At 46.9% G+C, this 16,813-nt stretch overlaps 1 protein-coding gene across 1 annotated transcript in view; it reads right to left on the minus strand.

Moving 5' to 3' along the window:
- Positions 1–4,264: 4,264 nt before the first annotated feature.
- Positions 4,265–16,813, minus strand: part of ENTREP1 (endosomal transmembrane epsin interactor 1) — a 60,316-nt gene continuing 47,767 nt past the window's right edge. Inside the window, exons 7-11 of the mRNA XM_058565700.1 lie at positions 12,911–13,040; positions 12,663–12,741; positions 11,178–11,330; positions 8,633–8,925; positions 4,265–5,155 (exon numbers count right to left, since the gene is read on the minus strand). Of these exons, the coding sequence (XP_058421683.1) occupies positions 4,952–5,155; positions 8,633–8,925; positions 11,178–11,330; positions 12,663–12,741; positions 12,911–13,040 (859 nt within the window). The 3' untranslated portion in view covers positions 4,265–4,951. The remainder of the gene's footprint in view (positions 5,156–8,632; positions 8,926–11,177; positions 11,331–12,662; positions 12,742–12,910; positions 13,041–16,813) is intronic.

Below are 16,813 nucleotides of genomic sequence, written 5' to 3' on the forward strand. Positions count from 1 at the left end.
CTCTGCCACTCTGCCTAATCCTGAGGGACTCGCCAAAGCCTGGACCTTTGAAGTGTGCTCTTCTCTGTGAGGGGAGCCTCAGCTGTCAGGCACCCTCGGAGACATGTGGGTGCAGAGGGAAAGGTGTCTGCCTGCCCTCCCTGTCCCAGTATTCTTCATCAATGTCCCCAGAGCCTAGCACACAGAATGGGCTCAGGGCTCAAATGACACTGGGAAACTCAGGCTAGAGTGGAAACTCCAACCAGCACCACTCAGAGTGTGCGCTGCAGACCTGGGTCAAGAACTCTTTGTGTTATGTTCCTGGTCCCCGACAAGGGCAAGTTCAGAAAATGAGGGTGTTCTGAAATGTTAACTTGACAGAGTGCTATTATGACTTTTGAATCTAATAATTTAAAAAGGGGTTTGAATGAGCTACCAAGCCATGGAAAGACATGGAGGAAACTTAAATGCATATTACTAAGTGAAAGAAGCCTATCTGAAAAGGCTACATATTGTATGATTCCAACTATATGACATTCCGGAAAGGAAAAGCTATGGAGACAGTAAAAGGATCTGTGGTTGTCAGTGGCTGCTAGGAGGGAGGGATGAACAGGCAGAGCACAGAGGATGTTTAGGGCAGAGAAATTATTCTGTACGATACTACAATGGTGGATACATGTCGTTTATCATTTGTTAAAACCCATAGAATGTACAACACCAAGAGCAAATGCTAATATAAACTATGGACTTCAGGTGATAACGATGTGTCAATGTAGGTTCATCAGTTGTAATAGGTCCCACTCTGGTGTGAGATCTTGATGGGGAGACTGTGCATGTGTGGGGGCAGGAGGTATATGGGAAATCGCTATACTTTCCACTCAATTTTGCTGTGAACCTAAAACTGCTCTAAAAAAGAAAGTTTATTTAATAAAAGGAGGTTGCATTTTGTATGTCCTTTTTATTACTACTATTTCATTTTCCTGGGAAATCAGTGCTATGGACTGAATGTTTATGTCCTCTCAAAATCCATATGTTGAAGAACTAACCCCCAGTGTGATGGTCTTTGGAAGTAGGACCTTTGGCAGATCATTGGTTTAGATGACGTCATGAGGGTGGGGCTCCCACAATGGGATTAGTGCCCTTCCAAGAAGAAGAGACCAGAGCTCTCTCTCCACCCTGTAAGGACCAGCAAGAAGGTGGCTGTTCTCACCAGACACTGAATATGCTGGCACTTTGATCTTGGATTTCCAAGCCTCCAGAATGGTGATAAATAAATGTTTCTATCGTTTAAATACCCAAGCTAGGGTATGCTGTTATAGCAGCCTAAGGTAAGACAGTTCTCAGTCAGTTTATTATAATTCACGGAAGTTTTTGGTCCATGACAGATTGGAGGGAAAAAAAACTGGTCCTTCATCCCAAATAGTTTGAGAAGGTCTGACCTGCATCCACAGCCCTGGTCCAGGAGCCGGAAGTACTGGTCTCCTGCCACTGCTCTGCTCTGAGCTCTGAGCCTCGGTCTCCTCATCTTCACACTGAGAGGGAGAGTGACCAGACCTAGCCAGTGTGGCTGTTCAACAAATGTCTGGTTCGACTGGTAAATATGGACAGCCTCAGGCAGCCAGAGACCAGGGAACTCTCCCCCAAACCTCACCATTAGGTGGGACACTCCAAAGAAAGCAAGTCTTGGGGAAATTCTGCCAGCCAGACACGAACACTCACTGGCAAGTCTGCACAAAACAGCTTTTAAGCTTGAGAAAGTCCCACTCCGTCCTCACACACTTGGACACACAGCTTGCGTGAAAGGTTGAGGCAGAGGTGACAACACGCTGAAGCAGCCGTGTCCTGGTTCATGCCATGATAATCTCATGAAGTGGGGACCAGATTCTCACTCTTTGTTGGTGCAGAGGACACAGTGACTGTACAATGCTTCTAGCCAGCCACAGATCTTGAGCATCACTTATTTCACCAGTGAAAATTTATTTCAAACATTCCTCATGCTAATTAATCAACCCTCTGGTGTACTTTTGTGTGTGTGGGGAAGATCAGCCCTGAGCTAACATCCATGCCAATCCTCCTCTTTTTGCTGAGGAAGACTGGCCGTGGGCTAACATCCGTGCCCATCTTCCTCCACTTTATATGGGACGCCACCACAGCATGGCCTGCCAAGCGGTGCATCAGTGCGTGCCCAGGATCCGAAGCCGGGCCACCAGCACTGGAGCGCATGCACTTAACCGCTATGCCACAGGGCTGGGCCCCCTCTGGTGTAATTTTGATAACTACTTTTGAGATGTTTTGTCATCACCTCTGGACTGTGGATTCTTAAGGTACTCCAAATGCAAAAGAGCTGCTCTCCCTGTGTATATTCAGTTATGTATGTACGTGTATACTACATTATTGATGCTTAAGTATTTTAAAGTATATATTACACCCAGACAAACTAACAGAGACATGAATCGTGTGACCTCTAAATTCCCTCCCAACGCAAATATATACAAAATACTGTACTATATATTATAAAATATATTGTAATATATAACATATATATGTTTTATTTTAATATTCCTTAAAGTCTGAGAAACAAGACAAAAGTCAGTTTTCTGACTTTGCCAATACTTTCAGATTCTGAAAATACATGGGACATACCCCAGGCTGCAAGTCAATTCTTCAAAGCTGAGACAGGTCCCCGCTTCCTCCTGACGTGCCTTAAGTGATGCCCTCAGTCTCTATGTTCCCCTTTCCTCTTCCGGTTGTTGCTGGCAATTTCCCTTTCCTCCGGATGGCTGAGACCAACTCTGTGACTGTTCCCCAAGGCTAGAAGCAGAAGCTGTCCACACCTGCGGTGCCCACCTGGCTTCCCTGAGTCTTCAAAGTATACCGTGACGCTCGCAATGCAGTTGGAGGTGAGTGGTAATAAGTTCAAAAGGGAAGATGGAAAGGGATGCAGCTGGAAAAATGCCCTCCCAGAGTGGGGAAAAACAGAAGCCTGGAAAGGGGAGAAAGGCCGGGCTGCGCCTGAGCCGGATGAGGCCAGTCCTTCTCTCCCCGGCCGTGAGGGAAGAGCAAATTGGTGGGCTGAGAGCTCCCGGCCTCACCTGGGGACACTGGATTGGGAGTAATTGAGCAGCCATAAAGGAGGAAAGCAATTAGACAGGGCTATGTGGGGGTCCCATGGGGGTCAGAGAACCTGGGTGAGGCACGGGGCTTGTAACACAGGGTAGACTCTCAGAGAGTGCAGGGGAGGGGGCCAGCCCCCAGGAAGCAGCTATGGTGCTGATGGGGAGGACTTCTAAAGTGGAGGATGGCTCACTTGCATCGGGAATTCAGTGCCTGGGGACAGGTGGATGAGAACGGAGAAACTGTCATTCTGGGAAGGCCCTAGAAACCTCCACAAAACAGCAACCACCTTCTCACAGAAACATGAAATGGCAAACTACTACTATCTGGGAGGACGAGGAATGGTTTCCGGACTTGAGCTGCTTGGGTGTAAACGGTGTCTCCACCATTTAACTTCTGAGTGCCTTGGGCAAGTTACTGAACCACATTTTCCCCACCTGTAAAATGGGGACAATCACAGCTCCCAGGCCTTCGGCGGTTGTGAGGGTGAAATGAGAGCGTGTAAGGCCCCCAGCACAGTAGCCGGAGCCCAGGCAGTGGGTCCTCTCATCGCATACCCTCTATTCAGCTCCTCACCCCCACTCTATCCCGTATCCTGACCTAAACCAGTCTCCACGGAGGACAGTGATCTCTTGAAAACGCAAATTAAATCTGTCACTCCTGTTGAAAACTCTCCCATGGTATCTGATCATTAGCATAAAATCCAGCCCGAGGCTCCTCCCACCCCTCCCCTCACTCCCTCACTCGGAGCTGCAGTCTCTGCGGACTCTAGCACTGGAGGCCCTTGCCTCCGCATTCCCTCTGCCTGGAACACCCTTCCCTGGCCCTCAAAGTGAAGTCCAGCTCAAATGTCACTTCCTCAAAGAAGCCCTCTCCACCACCCCTTCCTTCTTAGCACTAATCCCCAATCTGTAATCACTTGACTGATGTACTGCTCACAGCGCCCCTAGAAGGCAGCTCCAGGAAACGATTCCGCCAAACGCTGGATGAATGGATGAAGGACGCGTTGTTACCCCCGGGCGGTCCGGTGCTTTGGAGATTAAGCTGGTTTGGTGGCCTGCCCGGACCGGACCACCCGACCAGCACCGCTCCAAGCCCCGCACCCTTCATCGGGTAAGGCCTGGCCGCCCACTCATAAACAAATATTGCACACCAAGCCCAGAGGTCCAAAGTAAACATTTTTATTCTCAGTTCTGCCTTAGCCATCTCTAGTTTTGCAAGCATGAATAAATGGAATCAACGAGAATTCTCTCCCTTAATGTCCTTCATTAGAATGTGTCACTGAAAAAGGTTCCTTTTTCCTAAAGAGAGTGCGATTGGAGGGTGACCTAAAATGAGGCTTGCCGTCTGTAGAACACCGGGGTTAATCATCCTGCTTCGTGCCAATTCCTGCTCACGGAGCAGCGGAAGGCCGCAGGCAGCTATAAATAGCAGCCCAGCAGATCTGTGCTTCTAATGAGGGAAAGAACTCGGCGAGGAAGAGAGCCAGGAGAGGTGAGGCGGGCGAGAAACATGAGCCCAGTTTCTGGCCCCCCCAGGGCACGGACCGCAGAGAGAGGAGAGAGGCTGCTCTCACAGCCTCCAGCTCACGGCATGGGAAAGCCAGTGAGCTGGAGGAACTTGCTCATTCACCCTCGAGTGCCCTTAGGCAGCCGAAAGGGGAGCCGAAGAGTGGGAAGAAATGTTCTCTGGAGTGCCTCCTTTTGGGGGAGTTCCCTGAGGAGGACCCCCACTCCCAGCCAGGAAACTACACGGAGAGGAAGGAGATCCATCCCCTCGGAGCGGCTCTCCGCCTTCCAGGGCCCATCTTCCTTCCTTCCTGCTCCTCAGGCCGATGCGGAAGCCCAGCCACGCAGCTTCACAGGACAGTCTCTCGGATGACCCCGATGAGGCTGTGTGGCCTCTCAGCCTCTGTGTGCCGGGGCCTCCTCTCAGCTCTCGGCCTCCCCACCGGGACAAAGGTGCTCAGGTCCCCGCAGCTCCGCAGGTGCAGCAGGCCAGGCTGTCTCCGCGAGGGCAGCACGTGGGCCCTGGAAGTGCTGGGCTGCGACGGGGCCATTATCTTGGGGAGAATAAAGAGGGGGGGTGAGAGGTTAGGCTTCACCAGATGTGGTCCTCTGACCTGCCTCCCATATCCAGCCATGTCATCTTCAGTTTAGTTGCCTTGGGACAGGAAAAGGTATTTTCCCAAAGTGGAGCCCACCTGGAATGCCAGAGATACTTTTAACACACTGCCTCTTTTCTCAAGTTCCTGAGAAATTCCCCACATTTTCTATTGTTTCAACTGTAGACCTGCCTCACTTCACTGATTCGTCAATGGCAATTTCTTGCTTTGTATTTAACATTCTTCTCATCACTTTTTTCCAGTTTCCCTGTGGCCTAAGCCAGTGATTCTCACTGGGGTCTGCACATTACTGGAGGGGAGGGGAGCTTGTCAGAAACATGGAGTCCCAGCTCCCCCCACAGCAACTCTGAAACATGAGTTCAGAATGGGGCTCGAGCACCTGTGTTTTTGTGTGTGTGTGTGTGTGTGTGAGGAAGATTAGCCCTGAGCTAACATCCATCGCCAATCCTCCTCTTTTTGCTGAGGAAGACTGGCCCTGGGCTAACATCTATGCCCATCTTCCTCCACTTTATGTGGGATGCTGTCACAGCATGGCTTGACAAGCAGTGCGTTCGTGCGCACCAGGGATCCAAACCCCCGGCCGCCACAGCGGAGCGCGCGCACCTAACCGCTATGCCACCGGGCCAGCCCTTGAGCACCTGTATGTTTAACAAGAACCCAGACGATACCAATGTACTTGAAAATTTGATAACCACTGGTCTGGCACTATGAGCTGGTAATGAGTTTATAACATGTCAACCAAAACCAATGATGCTTCTAATTGATCTGATAACCCTTCAATAAACAACATAAAAACTAGACCAATTTATTTGTAAAAACTCTTAACAATGATTATACTGTTATGCAATGCGCTACATACATAACTTTAAATACACAGTCAAGCATCGCTTAATGATGGAGATATGTTCTGAGAAACGTGTCATTAGGTGATTTTGTCATTGTGTGAACATCATAGAGTGCACTTACACAAACCTAGATGGTATATAACCTATTACACACCTAGGCTATATACTACTGATCTTACGGGACTACTGTTGTATATGTGGTCCATTGTTGACCAAAACGTTGTTATGCGGCACATGACTGCATCAGAATATCACTTACTTTGTAAAAATGTCAAAAAAATACAAAAGGAGGAGCTGGCCTGGTGGCGTAGTGGTTAAGTTCACGCGCTCCGCTTCAGCAGCCTGGGGTTCGCAGGTTCGGATCCTGGGTGCGGACTGACACACGGCTTGTCAAGCCGTGCTGTGGCGGCATCCCATACAAAGTAGAGGAAGATGGGCACGGATGTTAGCCCAGGGCCAATCTTCCTCAGCAAAAAGAGGGGGATTGGCAACGGATGTTAGCTCAGGGCTAATCTTCCTCGCAAAAAAAAAAGGAAAAGCCTCATTCAACTGGGATTGACGAGGGGAGAGCTGTCCAGTACATACAATTTTTTCAAATTGCACAGTCACGACTACATGACCTATAATACTGTTAGCACCTTGGGAAAAACACAGCTGCTTTGTCACCACCTGATATCACAGAACGATCACTGGGATGAACTTTAGTTTGTACCATTCTGAGATATTAGGGTCATTAAAAGGTTAATCCTCCCAAAAGACAGGACATTAAATTTTGCTAACACTTTATTATTATATTTGTCTTTAAGGCCTGTCTTCATCTCCTGATTAAGAAGAAAATTCCAACATTCATAGATGCTGACTGTTGTTCCATGATAAGACAAATGGCTCTGATGTTGGTAAAAATTAAAATGGATCTAAAAACACACTCTAGTAATACTAGAGAAAGTGAAAATGTGCAAAGCCGGGTAGAGTCAGAAATAAAAGCCCTTCCCCTTGTCCCTGCCTTCTTCTGTCTGCGGATGGGTGTGGCATTATGATACCTCACCACTGGGGTCCAGTCCTGGAAGGCCCCAGCAGATGGCCGGAGTCTATTGCAACAATCCTAGTACCTGAACTTTTATCCAGTCCGGGCACAAAAACCTAGCAAACATTCAGAGTGACAGCATCTGTTGAACTGTAAGTGCTTGTTCTTCTTCCCTAGAGCTATTTTCCAGCAGGCAAGACTTTGCAGAAGATCCAGCCCAACGGCTTGGCGGATGCTCCAGCCCTTAGCTCACCAGAGCCTGGCAGCCTCTGAGGAGTGGCTCTGAATGCTTGCTCCTGTTTATGGGGCTGTTAGGGCTAGACAGAGGGAAGAGGCAGGGAATGACATCTGGTGTAGACCAGGGACATGAGGATGTAAATGTCTCCCCTACGCAGGATACTAACTGAGCCTGACCCAGGACCACTGGCTGACCAGTCTTTTAGAAAGCAAACAACAAGAGGTCCACGGTTCGTGTCCCTCTTCACGTGAGTAATCAGACTGCCTTCTGTCCCCCTGCCTCCCCTGAGGGGCTGGGAGACAGTCTGGCTTCTGGCTTCCAGGCCAGCAAGTGGAAAGGGGGACCAGAAAGGAAAGTGAGAAGAGGATTTAGTCACTCTGCCTTAAAAATTTACCTAGGATCCTGTAGCTGGTAATGACCCTGAAAACCAGCCCAATTCAACTGAAGAAGTATTTGCTGGGTGCTGACTGCACACAGGCACAGCCAGGTAACACCTGTGGGCCACTGTGCACTGAGGGCCACGACAACCACCCCACCTCCAAGAGGCAACAGAGCAAACGCCTAAAGGGTAACCACTTTTAAAAGAGGTGGGCAGTTAAAGCTGTGACCCATCCCCAGTTCTCACCAGGAGGAAATTCCATCCATTCAGAAATACAGGTGTAGAAACTGCCTAGTCCAACCCCTCACTTTAAAGACGAGAAACCTGACACTTACATGGCTTCCGCTACACACCCAATTCTATCTCCGCCCCCCCCCCCCCCCCGGGTGGCTTTAGGTTAGGGGATTGCTTTGAGCTTTTTAATCTATGGAAAGGAAAAGGTGTTTATTCCTTTAAGTCCTATCTGCTTCAGTATCTTGGCAAACATTTCGTGGGAATGTGAAGAGCTCCCAGAATCTTGCCAATATTAAAATTCACGTCCATCCATCATTGTCAAAGGGCTGAAAGAACTTGCCACATCAAGGGAAACTTTCAACTTAGGAAATCAAATGTTGAATGTGCTCCACATTGCCAGTACCTCTTGCTTTTTTTTTTATTAAGTTGCAATCTCTTTTCTTCAGGCATGCTTCCACATCCCAGAAAAATTGGGTTCTCTTCCCTTTGGCCAAGAAGGCTGTGGAAAAGTCACCACATCTGAAGAGAAAATGCTCCAGCTTCCTCTCTCTCCCTCCCCAGACCTCCTAACCCCATTTCCCTTGATACAGTGACCATGAACTTACGGTGCCTTGGACAGGAAATCAGAGAAGCCGCTTCAGCTGCTATGGAAACGAGTTATCTGATTCATGCCCGATAAGAATAATAAAACTACCTGTTCTAGGAAACTGGCACTTGTGATGGCTTCCTCCATGTGCTCCTCGTCGGACTTCAGAACAGATTTAATGTTTTCTACGAGTTCATGGATGTCCGGGGTCATCCTGCAGGAGGACTGCTCCAGGAACCTCGCCACCAGCAGCTTGGTGTCTATGTAAGATTTGTAATCTATTAAAGACCTCGGTCTGCATCTTGAAGCTCTGGATCTCAAGCCTCTCCTCAAGGTCACCGCAGCCAAATCTGATCTTCCTTCAGTCTGAGTCGCGGCTTCACAGCTGAGCACGGGGACGGCTGTGGGCGAGACAAACACGTACCCATTGGACATGCCCCTGTGAACACACGCCTGTACCTGAAACAGCAGAGACGACTAACTTCAGCGTGGAAAGGACCTGACAAATGCCAACAGCCATGCACGTCTTGCTTTGCATCTTGCAGAAGGAAAAGGAAAGGAAAAAAACAACTATGACACAAGCTTATTCCCTGAAGTGTAGTTTCAATAGGACGTGTCCCAAAACATTTTATTGTGCCACATAACACAACCCCCAAGGTCAAGACAGATGATAGAGAAGAGCATCCAGAATGCAAACCATAACGGAGCAATGGTTTCACGGGTGGTGACCAATAGATGGGGATGGACGGGGCAGGCAGAACAAACATGGTTGACTGATGAAAGAATGTTCCAAGGGGGGGAGGATGAAGGACCCACTTAAAGAGAGGGACTGAGGAGAGACAAGACTTATGGGATGGATGGAATGTTCTGTTCACTGTGACGGTACCTTTGTCCTAAACATCCTCAAGGGCATTGTACTGACATTACCGATGCTCATGCCATGGCTGTGAGGTGGCTCTACTGCTGACTATTACAGAAAGAGAAATCTAGGCAGAAAAATTACACATCATTCTGAAGTCAACAGAGGGCCTGGCAAATCCACCGCAGGCTCTAATTTCCACAACTACCTCCTTCAGCAAGGGTAAAAAGGCCGGCAGAACATTACTGCACCATCAGGCGGGTGAAGTGCAACTCAGGCCTGGTCTCACGTGCTCACAAGCCAGCCAGCCAGCAGCCTTCAGTGCACGTGACACTGGAGACCTCAGTCTGCAAAGGCCTGATAAACAGGATTTAGATGTCCAAGGAAGAAAGGAAGCCTGCGGTGGGAGAGCAGGTGGAGGAAGAGGAGTACTTCTTTTCCTCTGGAGAAGGGCAGGCACAAGGAGCTCTAAACAGGGGTTAGCAACCATCCTCCTAGGCTGCCACGTGCATGTCACAGAAAGCCGGAGTCTTCTAGGAACATTCACTACAGACACTCATGTGTGAAGACAGAGTCAGGGACTACAGTCACTTGAACGCAATCTGGTCCCTTCCACCATGGAGGGCTCTAACAGGTAAACACGCGTCATCCTCGCCCCTGCAGCACTGCAGAATGGGAGAAGTTTCCAGAAAGATCTCCCTAAGCTGTGCAGACAGCTAAGTTCCTGGTGAAGCTGGCAGGTGGCCAGCTCAAGTCCTCAACTTGCCAGGTTGGGCAGAGGAACCCACAGTGAAGACGGGTCTGGGGAGCCAAGGGGCCAGGCTGCCGGCCTTCTGGGGTTGCCGGGGAGGGCTCAGGCCCCGGGCGGTGGGACTCCTCCCCACTCGGAAGCCACTGTAGAGACAAGAGGATGTTCCCTCTGGCTCCCACACGGTCAGTCCAGAGCTGCGGCAAACAACACAGGCTGTCAGGGGGAAAGAATGGAACCGAGACTGTAAGGGGGTGACACAGGGCCCCAGAGAGAGCAGGGGGACAGGGTTTGCAAAGTTGTATCTGCAAAGAGCTCGAGGAGAGCACAGGCCACTTGTTAGGTCACCCAAAGAAGCCTGTACTGGGGGGATTACGGAAGATTTTCATTTTCTTCCTTTATTTCCTTTATTTTTTATAATTGTCTACAATGAAGAGATATCTGGAGATATTCAGGTATTCACATATTCAGAAAAAAAGACTCAATGTTGTTATTTTAAATTTTTAAAATTTAAAATTATTCAAGTAACATCTAGACACAAACAAACTCAAAACAGAGAGGGAGAGGGATGGAGCGTGAGAGATTCACTCTACCCAAAGTTCTTAAAACAAGGGCAGCTTTGAATAATTCAATCTCATCACACAGAGTAAAAAGATAAGTAACATCAAATTACAGAAGGAGGAGTAAAAAAATACTCCCCTTTGACTTCTTCCTTGAGAAAGAATGTTTATTCCCATAGGACTGCAAGCATCTAGAAACCAGAACTAGGTTTGCATTATTTTCTTTGTGTCGCACCTAACATGGTATTGTGTGCAACCAAATGCCTTTGATGACAACGACTTAAAAAGAAAAAGACCCTACGAGCCTTAAAAGATGTGGCAGACGTATACTCCTAGTGTGCATGTAGAATGTCTTATTTTCTCAAGATCTCTTAACCTCCTTCAAGGTACCTCATGAACTGAAGGGCCTGGGCCGGGCACAGCCACCTGCTCTCACCTGGCACCTTTAGGCAAACAAGCGCAGAAAAGCTTGGGCAATGACATCACCTCTCTCCGAGGAGTGATGGAGCAGAGGGTCGCTCTTGGATCTTGTCCTCAGGGGTGGGGGGGCTCTCCGGCTTCTCGCGGGCTGTAGCTGGTTTGTGTTGGGAGTTGATAAGAACGTGCTTTCTTCTCCAGGCGTGTTAGGAATGTCCCCACCTGACATTTTTTTTAAAAGAGGAGAAACACAAATTATTTCATCAGCTGCAGCCTTCAAAGTGCTGGGCAGGAAACAACCTGTGAACGCAAACCTGCCAGGGCAAGGGTAATACAGATAACAACGTTGGCTTAGGCTGCCGGCCCGGTTAGTTTTTATTTCCCAGCACTATGGGAAATACTGCCTTTCCAAACCATGCCACCACAACCTAAAACAAACAAACAAAAACTTTAAAGCCAAGAGCAAAATAAAGAAGCCCTGCCAAAATGTCAGTTTTTTCTAAAGGTGCTTAGAATCTCCTCCACTGAAGCATTCTGGAAAATGCCTGCCATTTTACGGTTTCTGATAATTCAGGATGAGCTTGGTTCGGTGGAAGGTGATACCTGCACAGGAGAGATGGCTGCCCTGTGGGCTGCAGACCAAATGCAGGCAGAGGAGGTATCTGCAGGCCAGGCTGTGAAACTCCGGGAAAGCCAAGGTAAAGAGCCAGTGGCCACTAAAGGAATCAGTGAAACCACTCTGAGTCGGATGACTGCTGCTCAGGAAAATAAAATCACACCATTTGTGAGTCTGAGTTGTGGTCTGGAAAGTTTTTTAAGAAATGGAAGAATTCCAAACATACTTAGGAAACAGAACACTGCTGCATAATTCTATTTAGCATGGAAGGTGAACGGAACGGAAATGCATTCCGGATGGTGCTGCTGAAAAATTGCCTCCATCTAAAATAGCTAAAAGTTGATCCATTATTTATCACCATTTGCAATTTTGTTCTGGTGGACAGTTCTCTGGGCCATTTAAAACCTCTCCAAAGAGAGAAAGCTGTAACAAGCTTCCCTTAAATTACAAGGATCAATGTAAACTGACCCCAGCATTTAATGCAGGACTGAAAATGGGAATTCACTACATGTTAAGGCAGCATGACCTGGGGCCTAGGTTATAAATGACAGCACAATCTCACAGCAAATCACTCTGCAATAAATGAAACTCTTTTTTTCCCTCCAAAAGAGCTCATCTTATTTTAACAGGAGAAAGAAAATCTTAGATTGGAAAACGCAGGAATGCCAAATTAAACTCTGTAATCCATTTCAGAGATCCCTAAGCATAGTCTGGTTATTCGTAATAGATTCTACGGACATCTTTATTTGTGTTCACATATTATCTCCCATTTGTAGGCCCTAAGAGTTGGTAGTATTTTTACACCTGGAAAGAAGGATGTAGCTTGAACCATTTCCTTCAAGATATCTGACCCCCAACAAAATATCATGCAGATCATTATTTTATTTTGTTTTAATCTACTAGATCATGAGTTTGGGCAGCAATAATGTATTTACTACCTTGAGTGACTGGTGTGCAGATCGGTTCCAACAGGCTGCTGCCAGCTTCTGATCCTTCTAGCATTTGGAATGAAGACCCCTGCAGCACAGGACAAAAGAGGGATATTTGTTGATATTCAATCAAACCCCATCTGGACTCCAGCGAATTTAAAAGGATCTGCAGGGCACCGTCTCCCCCTTCTTCTGTGTGACATGCTGCTCTTCCCGCTTGCGGTCAACCTATCGAAGAGAAACTCCACGGACAGTACCTGCTCCTGGTCTGTCTGGCTCATCACAGCTGCATAGGGAGGCGGGGGGTCCAGAGGGCAGAACACTTCCACGCCTTTGACTCGTGCTCCGTAGATGTGCGGCAGTGGAATAACATCAGGACCAACCATCCTAGGAAAAGCACCTTGGCATCAGGAAGCACGTTCTACAGACTGGCCATCCGACCGTAGAGGCCCCAGCCTCTACAGGGTTACCCACTGATGGGGGGAAGACCACTCACCCCTCACAGTCTCCCGGTCCAGGAGAGGGAAAACAATCTAAGCTGCTCTTTGATGGAGCACCTAGAGTTCCTCAGGCAAATGACAACGTATAAAATGCAATACCATCATTCTTTTTAAATCCGCTAGTCAAAAAGCCAACAATAATCCACAGAGACAGAAAGCAGATAAGTGGTTGTTAGGGGCCGGGGGAAGGGAGGCTGTGGAGTGACTGCTGGGGACGGGGTCTCCTTGGAGGTGATGAAATGCTTCAGAACTAGATAGAGGTGATGGTTGCACCATACTGTGAATATACCAAATGCCACTGAACTGTACACTTTCAAATGGTTAATTTCACATTACATGAATTTCACCTCAATTAAAGAAAAAAACAAAACTAGTGACTCAGGGAAACTCAATTATTTCTTACATTAGTACCTGACAAAAGTTTCTTGCCTGGGTTTCCTTACTAATGTCTGCTTCATGGTAGAAACTCACTATTTGTTAAATAAATATTTGAAAAGATGAACTAATTTTTCAAAAAAAGTAAATATCATAGCTCAGAGGCAAAGCAGCACACTGCAGGCAGAATCCTAAGTGAGTATACTATATACTATACTATATTACACATTATATTATTATTAAAATATATTATATAATTATTATATTATGTATTATCATATATTATATTATTATATATTATATAATTATGTATTATTATATATTATATTATATATTACATGTACTATACTATACCATAATCCCAGTGACTCTTCCTAAAGGTGGTCGTTCAGCAAACACGCATGGAGCGGTTGCTCCATGAGGCAGTGTGGTTTTTGTCCTGTGGGTGAGGGACGCTTGACAGCAAAAAACAAAAACAAAAAACCCCCAAGATTTTCTGCCAGTGTTCATAGAAAATTACACACACACACTAAAATAATCTATATAATAAAGAACCTAAACTTTAAAATAATAGTTAAAAACACATGGAAGCTTGTACCTTTTGATGAAACTTCTAGTTATAAAATAAATGAGTTCTGGGGATATAATGTACAGCATGGTGACTATAGTTAATAATACTGTATTGTATATTTGAAAGTTGCTAAGAGTAGATCTAAAAAGTTCTCATCACTAGGAAAAAAAATGTAACTGTATGGTGATGGATGTTAACTAGACTTATTGTGGTGACCATTTTGAAATACATGCAAATATTGAATCATTATGTTGTACACCTGCAACTAATAATAATGTTATGTGTCAATTATATCTCAATTTAAAAAAATACACAGAAGACCAAAAAACCTATACTCAGGCCATGGAGTATTGGAGAACGAATAAAAGAGACGATAGCAGAAGTTTAACGCCTGTTCTTGAAATGCAGAAATGGACATAAACCAAATGAGACTGATGGAAAGACAGATTCTAGGGCCAGCTGCATGCAGGGGACTGCCTGTTTCAGGAAGGTGCTCTATGGATTCACGGTTGTTTGATTTTATTCCTTGTGCCCATTTACAAAAATGCAATTGGTGGAGGAAAAAAGTTGAAAAAGATGTGATGTTCTTTCTTCCTAACGATAAAACTTCTGGAATTCTGGGATTTTAGAAGAATGAGACTTCCGTAGCCTGAATGAAAAAATGAGAAAGCTCTCCCCTTTCTTCTTTAATCTTTGCTCAGAAACAAGACTCTCACCCTCTGCTTGACCTGAACGGGAAAGGAGAAGGTTACGTGTTGACGCCCAGGGCGGGGATGTGCCCAGGCTCAGCACACAACACACAACAAGTGTGAAGAGAGGCACCCGCATGGGTCCCTCCCTGAGGGGACTGGGGGGGTCCTGGGACAGTTACCATGATGGGCACATTCTCCCCTTACAGCAGGACTAGCCCACAGGTTTCAGGTCAACTCTCCATTCCCACCAAAGCTGTTTAAAGACTAGAAATGCCAAATGACTCCAGGCATCCAGACTCTTCCTGGACCTAAGTGAAGACTCTTTCCCAGCCAATGAACAAGGTGACTTGTCTTACGCAATGAGACCTATGGACTCCTTCCGTCCTCTCCAGAGGGCCAGTCTTCAATCCTTAATTAGCATAACCCCATGAGCCATCTGTCTAGCACTTACAAACCCTTGACTTTTCCCCCTCAGCCAATTCCCTGTGCATTTCTCCTCTGCTGTGCCCCCGCCTGGAAAATTCAGACCACCAGCTTTGCCTGTTTGCTTGTTAGCTCTGGTGGTCTTTGTTTCATATTCCCAACCCAGTGACTACCTGTATGTTCACAGAGAAGAGAGGGTTTGCTTAGGGCCAAGAGTTCAGAGGAACAGGCTTCCATTTTAGATCCTAAACTACTACAGAACCTCTTCAAGAAGGAAAACTGGGGGGAAGTGGGGGCGCAGTTTATCTAAATTAGCTGCAAAATGAATGGTTTCTATGGTGCTCATTAAAATAACCAGAAAAGCCTCATTTTGAGGGAAGAAGCTGCTAGAGTTGATGCAGAAGGAAAGTTCCTTTCCTATTAAGCAGCTTTTCCTTATTTTACCTCTTTTGGGTAAATAAGGATCCATGGAGGAAAAGGGGTCTGCTATCTCCTGGCAGGTTTTTTTTTCCTGATCCCTTATGGGTCTCAACCCTAGCTATAGAGTAGAATCACCTGGGAGCGTTTTGAAACTATGGATGGCCCAGGCCTCACCTCTAGAAATTCTGCTCTCATTGCCCAGGTATGTTGTCAGTGCTCCCAGGAGATTCCAATGCACAGCCAGGACCGAGACCACTGCAAAAGGAAACGGACCGTGGCAGCTGAAACTAAAACCCTGTCACATCTAGAAAGGCAATCAGATTTTTACTAAGAATGGGTGTCTAGAAAACTGCTGCCTGATACAATAGGGTTAAGACTGAGGGCTAAATATTTCTTAAGAGACGTATGTGTGGTAAGACACATACCAAGGACATTTTAAACCGTGCATCTAACAATAGTAGAGCACGGTATAAGGTTTTATTTTTAGAAAGATTTTTTTATGCCCATTCTTTCTTAAAAATCTTCTCAGCAGCCATGGACAACGCAAGTGAATGAGGAAACTGAGGCTCAGAAATGGTAAGAGATCTGCCCAGGGTCACCCTTTTAAGAGACTCGAGAGCCTGGCTCTTTCAAGTTCCTCCCAAAGTCTCCACAAAACATTCACTGGTTCATGCTCACGAGCACTGAAGATGAGTAAGCAACCCAAACAGATCATGCAAAATCTGTTCTGCTTTGATGCTACAAATAGGCCTTGAGAACTCATCTGAGGCTGACGCAGCAACTAATGTGCCCTTGACCAAAGAACGATCTTCCTCTGTGCACTGGAAAAGCTGTGCCTTTTCACCAGGCACATGGGGGTAGGGTTGTTGCCCGTGGAGGGGGCAGCGAGGCAGAGGCACCCCGCCCAATAGCTGAGCACTGCGTCAACCCCGAGCATAACCTGGTTCCACTTGACTTTGGGTTTTGAAGCTCGTTAGGAAAGGAAATGGGTGGGTTTTGCTGTCTGTACTTTTAAGAAATGCCCATGTCGACCTGGCTCCCACCTCCTCACACTTCAGTGTTCTCTAACAGGTGACATCCCTGTAGTACAACCAGGTCCACATTCATGAAATAGGGGGAAACTCTCTTTTTTGATTCCCGGCTCAAGCCAATTTCTGAGAACGGGGGACTCCCTGGAGT

Source organism: Diceros bicornis, chromosome 22, assembly GCF_020826845.1.
Source record: "Diceros bicornis minor isolate mBicDic1 chromosome 22, mDicBic1.mat.cur, whole genome shotgun sequence".
In the NCBI taxonomy this organism is placed as follows: domain Eukaryota; kingdom Metazoa; phylum Chordata; class Mammalia; order Perissodactyla; family Rhinocerotidae; genus Diceros; species Diceros bicornis.